This window comes from Passer montanus, unplaced genomic scaffold (assembly GCF_014805655.1).
Source record: "Passer montanus isolate IOZ18808 unplaced genomic scaffold, ASM1480565v1 scaffold84, whole genome shotgun sequence".
Lineage (NCBI taxonomy): Eukaryota > Metazoa > Chordata > Aves > Passeriformes > Passeridae > Passer > Passer montanus.
The window spans coordinates 2,230,000-2,237,449 of record NW_024373701.1 but is presented as its reverse complement, the minus strand read 5'-3'; the positions used below and the strand labels follow the sequence as shown (position 1 = coordinate 2,237,449).

Here is a 7,450-nt window from a genome sequence, read left to right as displayed (position 1 = left end):
CCTCCCCTTCCCTTGCTGCCTGCCCCGGAAGAGCTCGGGTTCCTCAGGAAAGTGGGCGGGAGAGGCCGGGCCCGCCCCGGAAACAGCGCGGCCGGGGGCGGGGAAGCGGAGCGTTTTCTTGGCCCGCGCGAGGTGCCTCGGCCCAGTGCTTCTCGGAGCTCCGGACCGCTCCGAACCGCTCCTCAGCGCTCCGCTCCGCTCCGCACCGCTCCTCCCGGCTGCTCCTTGCCATGTCGCGGCGGCGGCACAGCGACGACAGCGATGGTGAGCCCCGCGTCCCCCCCGAGGCGGCCCGGCGGGGAGGGTGGATTGGGCGGGCTGGAGCGGCGGCGGGATGGAGCCAGCGGCAGGGCTTCTGCGGCGTCCGTAACGCTGTGCTCGGTGTGTTGTTGGAGCAGGGCAGCCCCACAAGAGGCGGAGGACGTCCGAGCCGTCGGAGATCGAGGAGAGGCTGGAGTCGCTCATCTGCAGGGTGGGAGAGAAGGTAGGCGGGCTGGCGGCTCGGGAGAGTTAAAACCTTGTTTCCTTTCGCCCTCTCCCCTTCCCGTGCGTGGGGTGGTGGGAGCACTTTGTCTGTAAAAGCGACCCTCAAAAAAAAATTTTTTTTTGAGCTGGATAAAAAGTTGCCGTTTTTTTGGTTTTTTGGGTTTTTTTGCTAAGCCACGTGCTGTGGCCGTTAAGTGCTTAAATCGAAGCGCAGTGCTTCCAGTCGCCCATAAACGGCCAGGGAATGGCTGCTATTGTATGTAAAGATGGTGCTGATGGTTCCGGCCTGCGAAGGGTGTGAAAAAATTAACTGGTCCTCCCGCGGCATAAAGTTTCCAGTCCCCACAATGGGGCTGATGGAGGAGGGGGGGTTGGCAGAACAAAAGATGATGATGTTCTGAAAAACAAGGTGTTTTCATTCGGGCTGGGCCGTTAACCAATGCTCGGCCGGGATGCTCCTGAGGTGACGTCAGATCTTGCATCCCTGGGGAACGCCGAAGTTCCTAGCAGGGGAGCTTGGCGGTCGGGTGCAGCTCTTAGGCAAGGGAGAACAGCTCCTTGCTGCTGATAAAAGTATGCTCTTGTCCACCTTCACTGTCTTACATGTGAGAGTTGGATTGGTTCGTTTTGCTTGGTTGATGAAACTTTTTTTTTTTTTTGTTTTTCATTTTAGAGTAATTCATCTTTGGAGAGCAACCTGGAGGGCCTAGCTGGTGTTTTGGAAGCTGATCTGCCAAATTACAAGAGCAAGATACTAAGAATACTGTGTACTGTGTACGTATTGAGAAAGTCTGGGAATGTGGGATGTGCTTGAAATGTGTATAAAGGCTTGAAGCAGGTAGATGAAACGTTAGAACTGGTCTGCAGTTCATGTGAGAACACAGCAATTCCGGGCAAAATCCTGGTTCACATTAAATGCTTATGACCACCAGAGCGGCTGCTAACAGCTACCTGTGTTATCTGCGATGTTTTCTCGCAGCGTTCTCTTCCCTGGTAGTCATGTGCTCATGCCTTTGTAAGCCCATTTGCTAGGGGAGAGGAACTGGGAACGTGAGGAGCAGAAACCAGGCACTCTGGTGGCTGCCAGCCCTCCTTCCTCTCTTTCTCGCAGAGGTGCCGTGGCAGGGTCGCTGAGTGGTGTTGAGGGAGGGGGGTTGTGCAGGGTCTGTCGTAGGAGGTAAGGAAGTCCGAAGGAAGGGTGTGGTGCAGACTATATAGCCTATGCTAAGGTTTTGCAGATACTTAAACTCTATTTTGTAGCAGTACTTTTATTAAAGGGCAAGTGGTGTGCTTCCTTCCCCGGCAGCAGATAGATGCTGCTTATAGTATGCTTACATGCATACAAAAATGGTAGAGGTAAATTCCTTTTTTCAGTAGGACCTGGCCTTCCCTATGCTGTGTAATAACATTACTTATTACTAAGTGTGAACTTAAAACAACTTTTTGCATTATTGCAATAAATTCTTTCTCTAGTATTATTTGTCCAACCCTCCGGTATGCTCAGCAATTAGATATAAATGGAAAGAAAATATTTTAGTGCTAGAAAGTGATAGCAGCTGTCTTTTCTGATTTCCTCATGAGGCAAGTTTAAGTTACAACAGGCAGATTCTAAGATACTGTGCGGTGGCCAATTGGCACATGATGAATAAACAACTAACCCAGTATTTTTTTTTTCTGTCAGTGCACGTCTGCTACCAGAAAAGCTTACTGTTTACACGACATTGGTGGGCTTGCTGAATGCCAGGAACTACAATTTTGGCGGAGAATTTGTAGAAGCCATGATTCGTCAGCTTAAAGAATGTCTGAAAGTCAACATGTATAATGAAGCTGTGCATTTAGTAAGTGGAGTTCTATTTATGTATTTGTTTCATGTCTTTTTTTTTTCCTCCTTTCACCTTTTTATTACAGAAGAGCTGGACCTTGCAATGTGTGTTTCAGTGTCTTTTCCCATCAATGTGCAGTGCACTAAATATTCCAAGAGGAAATGTGTGTTATGTGAGAAGTACTTTCTTTTTCAGGGATGTGGAGTCGTATTACATTTGCACAATTTACTTCCAACAGTATTTTTTTTACAGTGAAAAATTAAATGTGTGTTAAACAGGGGTGCATTTCGCTCCTTGTTCTTCAGTCAGATGTAAAAGATTTCAAAAAAGTCAATGCACTTTCTTGTATTCAGAGGTACATGACAATTTTGTGGCTCCCATGGAAAAAAAATTGAAAAGAAAATGAACACTGTAGCTCGTAAAAGCTATTTTTGATGGCTGGTTTCATTCTGCTGATAAGGGGTAAAGATCAAGCAGTCAGTTTTAAGTGTTGCCTGTCTTTGAAACCATTTGCTCCATCCTCAATTCTTAGAGATTTTGTCTGCTGTAAGGTATTAGAACTTAAGCTGTTTCTGATTTAGAAGCCCACTGCCAAGTTCCCTGCCTTTTTCTAAATGCCGCTGATGAAAATTAAAATTCTAGTCAAGAGACTGATGTTCAGTCAACTGTAGGACACTTGCTAATAAGATCTAATTGCTAGAACCTGTTATTTTTGTTATCTGATACTGTATAGAATAGGGACAAGTACAAGGGTTTTCTTCTGTTGTATCAGTTTGCATGTTTCCCGTTCCTTAATTAGAAATATTATCCTTACGATGTTGTTGTAGTGGAAGGGATTAAGGACATTATAATGAACAATATATTGGGAAGCACCTATGATGCTTGTCATTGAAAGGCGAGTCTGTGCAGTGTGCACAGCCTTTGTGGTACTGAATGAGTATTATACGTCTATTAGTGGTTTGTTTTAATTATTTCATTAATGTTTGCTCTTGTGCAGCCAGTTTAAAAAGTGTTCATTTAGAACATTTTTTTTCTCCTCTTTAGGTACGTTTTCTGTCCGATCTCGTGAATTGCCATGTAATAGCTGCACCTTCAATGGTAGCTATGTTTGAGAACTTTGTGAGTGTGACACAGGAGGAGGACGTACCCCAGGTAAGCAAAAGATCTCTAGGCTCCCTGGGCCTGTTTCACAATCTGTCTGTACTGTTCTGTCCTTATGCTTAGAAGAGGGGGGTTTTAGGGAGAGCAACCTAAATAGGTTGGCGCATACAGTTTCCTGAGCATTAGTAAAAGGAGCCTGTGGCAATTGGGAAATATGTGTACAGTAAGAAAGTATAGTCCTTTATGGTGAAGTGGCTGAATTGAATTTATTTTACCTCACTCTGGCAATTGCAGAGTGTGCCTAGCTTTTCTGCTGTACTGACAATAGTCAGGAGAACTTTGAAAGTGATGCCATTTATTCCATTTTTTAAGTCTGCCTAACACAGTTCAAGTGAAAAATCATATTTTTCAAGCATTAATATTTTCTCTCATGTCTTGCCTATCCAATCTGCAGCTGCTGGTCTTTACATTCCCCCAAAAGAACTTGCTGATGTTTTAAATTAAAATGTGTGTTTACAAAATCTGCTGGAGCTTACTGGTTTTTACTCAGGTTTTGGTATATTGCCTTCCTGTAGGTGCGATGTGACTGGTATATGTTCGCATTTCTGTCATCTTTGCCTTGGGTTGGAAAGGAGTTATATGAGAAGAAGGATGCCGAAATGGATCGTCTCCTGTCTCAGGCAGAAAGTTATCTGAAGTAAGTTCTAACTGGTTAGAAACACTCTCTTCGATATATATTTTAGTGTAAAGTAATAGTGTTGATTATTGCTCACTTTAAAGTATTCTAAAGCTTTAGGTGGGAACCATTTAGTGGGGGGAACAAAGCCCTAAAAAAGCAGCAGGTGAAGAGTTTTTTGAATTGAAAAGTTTTATGGTTTTGTCTAGTTCTAGGATATGTTTAAGGTCTTGTTCTGCTCATGCTGAAGCAGCTGGACTTGTAAGTGTGCTATTAATACAGATAGATTGTTGCATTACTGCAGTGTCTTTGCTTTCTCTCTAGGAGCTTCAAGGTACTATAATGGAGATATTTTAAGTATCACAAACCTGGTTTTTATCCACTGTAGAATTCATCAGCTGAAGAGAACAAATAGTAGCACACTCACAATAAAAACGAAGCTGCTGCCCTAAATTAGTCTGTTAAAAGTCAGGTTTTCTCTCCTGTTTAAACAGGCGCCGCCAGAAGATTCATGTACCCATGCTGCAAGTGTGGACTGCTGATAAACCACATCCACAAGAAGAAGTGAGTAGACTTTACACTTCATTCCTTTAGAAAGCTGGGAAAATAATTTTTTACTAAGGTGTTCTTATATCATGAAATTAGAAGGCATCTCTAAGAGTATGAATGCTTTGATTTGTCTGCTGTTTGCCATTGATTCCAGCAAATTCTTTGTGGGGAGCTCTTTTCCAATTATTGGGCCAAAATAAGAGGCTGTGTTGAGTCAGAAGGAGGGAATTCTTTGTTTGCTTCAAGCCTCTGAGGAAAAGTTATGAAGTAAATTGTAATGTTTGGTTTTGAACTGCACGTTACAGTGCTTCATGTTAAAAGGACTTTTTTGGTGAAACTGTGAGCATACTGGGATATTAGGACTTTTAATACCTCCAAAGAGCAGTGACTGTTCACTGCTGTAGTTTCTCTGGGGCTTCTGAGGTGCCTGTTGATGTTTAAAAAATTGCCAGGAGTTAAATTTTACTGACACAAAACTGTGTGGATTTAGGAATAGTTCTGGCACTTAAGAGTTCTTAAATTATTTGTTGGTTTACTGAATCAGCAGTTTAAGAAACTTTGGGTTTTTTTCTGGATGTAGTATGGAATGTATACATTTCAGATAGTTTAGGAAAAGGCCTTTTTTGTTCAGAGATTCATCAGATCTAATGTTTCTCACCTTTCCCTTCAGTATTTAGACTGCCTTTGGTCTCAGATTCAGAAATTGAAAAAAGACCGTTGGCAAGAGCGGCACATCCTGAGGCCCTACTTGGCTTTTGACAGCGTTCTCTGTGAGGCACTGCAACACAATCTGCCTCCCTTCACACCCCCACCTCACACTGAGGATTCCGTGTACCCGATGCCAAGGGTTATTTTTAGGATGTTTGACTACACGGATGACCCTGAGGTACGTGATTGATGCGGGGAATGGTGAGTGGATTTCACAGTTAGGTTCCTGGGGCAGTATTGGTGAAAATGTGATGTCATCTCTCCCAGGACAGTGAGTGGTTGGAAGGCCAGCACCAAAACTGAGTCTGCTGCCTTTTACCTTTGCTTACTGGCCTCTGGTTTTTGCAGTGAAGAAGACCATGAGTAGTGTGTATTCTTCCCACTCTATGGCTTTATTACAGTCTAGCTTAGCTGGGTTTTTTTTCCCAGTGACTCCTCAAAGCAAGGGAAGAAGCCAATGCTCTGTGAACTTAGAATCATATTCTCTAATTTTGTTCTTATCTCTTATTTTAATGAGTCCCACTATTTATTTTGTTTTAAACATGGATGACTCTGAGGTTTGTGTGGAAATGTGTCATACCAGCTTTTCAGTCCTGAAGGATATAGGACAGCTGAGACCTCATGGTGTTTATATGGATGTTGGATTACTTTTTTTCTACCTGTAAATGTGTCTAAGAAAGCTTGTTGCCTGTGGTACCACTGCATTAGCAGTGATCTTCATGAGTCTTCACTGTCTTTTACCAGGGTCCTGTCATGCCTGGCAGCCACTCCGTTGAGAGATTTGTAATAGAGGAGAACCTCCACTGCATCATCAAATCTCACTGGAAAGAGAGAAAGACTTGGTAGGAGGAGCTTAATACTGGGGGACTGTGGCACTTTTTGAATGCTACCGTGGCTTTGGTGCTAGTGGGAATATGTCCTGCACTGGTTAGGCAAGAGCTCCAGATCAAACGTTTCCTGAAGCTGGTGGCGTAAAAGTTTATATACTGCATTTATCTGTGCTGAAACTTTTGCCCAGAATACTGTGTATCCATGGCATCCAGATAACAGAGTCTGTGTAATCCAGAGGGCAGTGGTTTCTTGGGAAGGGAATCCCTTGGTAATGTGACATGTGCTGCAAAAAGTATGCAGACATGCCTTATTCCTCATGGGACCTCTGTGGAAAATGTGGTATGTTGTGCTTCCTGGAATGCTTATTTGTTGGGGCAGTGAGCATGGAGCTGGTTCATCTGCAGCTGACTGAGCATTGGTGTTTTTGGACACCTCCTTCTTGTGCTGCCTGTGGGAATTACATGCCAGAGATAATTGAGTTCACTCTGGGGAGTCTCTGCAGGGCCAGATTTTATCAGTTTCAATTCTGCTGTGCCAGGAGGCAGTCAGGGCACTTTTCTTTATTTCTGCCCAAACACTATCTGATGTGGATAATTGATAACCAAAATGGTTTACCACAGCTGTCATACTTCTGTATGAAAACTATCAAACCCTGAATAATGTGCATGAAATGGGCAGAAAAATGTTTTTGGTGATGGCATGTGATAAAGTTTTGTGGTTGCAGCTGTTTGATTCAGCAGAAACTAGAAATTTGTTGTTGTTGCTGTTACTGGGATAGTCTTCATTAATTCTCAGAGGATAGTAAAAGACCAGGAGAGATGCAAGATTTGCCGGAGGTAGTGGTTTGCTTTGCACAAATGATAGGTGATAATAACCTGATTAAAAGATAAGTCATTTGAAACATAAGAGTTTCTTATGTAAACCATTAGCTTAATTGTACTTTCAAGCCATTCCAAACATTTGATTTTTTGGGATCGTTTTTTTCCCCCTTTTCATGTACACATGCTACAATTACAGAGCACTGTGACTTTCTGTGCTAAACCATTGTGGGTAGCAGGATAGTGTTGAAGCAATGTTCCTGCTGCACATTGTTACATATCGTGGTTTAGGCAGTGCTCGTGAATCCTTGTGCTATTTCTTTCCTTCAGTGCTCTGAGGGTCAAATAACAGATTTTGGAAGGATTATTGATTGTTTGGTGCTGGTTTTGTTTTCTGTAATTCTCTTGCTTGAGTTGTATATCACATTTGCTGTGTTATGTTCAAATTTAATGTGTTT

The 7,450-nt window shown here is 43.1% G+C and overlaps 1 protein-coding gene across 1 annotated transcript in view; it reads left to right on the top strand.

Annotated features, from left to right (window-relative positions):
• Window positions 1-79: 79 nt before the first annotated feature.
• Window positions 80-7,450, top strand: part of NCBP1 (nuclear cap binding protein subunit 1) — a 28,087-nt gene continuing 20,716 nt past the window's right edge. Inside the window, exons 1-9 of the mRNA XM_039733183.1 lie at window positions 80-264; window positions 399-484; window positions 1,160-1,260; window positions 2,168-2,324; window positions 3,354-3,461; window positions 3,986-4,107; window positions 4,581-4,650; window positions 5,306-5,521; window positions 6,088-6,185. Coding sequence (XP_039589117.1) covers window positions 231-264; window positions 399-484; window positions 1,160-1,260; window positions 2,168-2,324; window positions 3,354-3,461; window positions 3,986-4,107; window positions 4,581-4,650; window positions 5,306-5,521; window positions 6,088-6,185 — 992 coding nt within the window. The 5' untranslated portion in view covers window positions 80-230. The remainder of the gene's footprint in view (window positions 265-398; window positions 485-1,159; window positions 1,261-2,167; window positions 2,325-3,353; window positions 3,462-3,985; window positions 4,108-4,580; window positions 4,651-5,305; window positions 5,522-6,087; window positions 6,186-7,450) is intronic.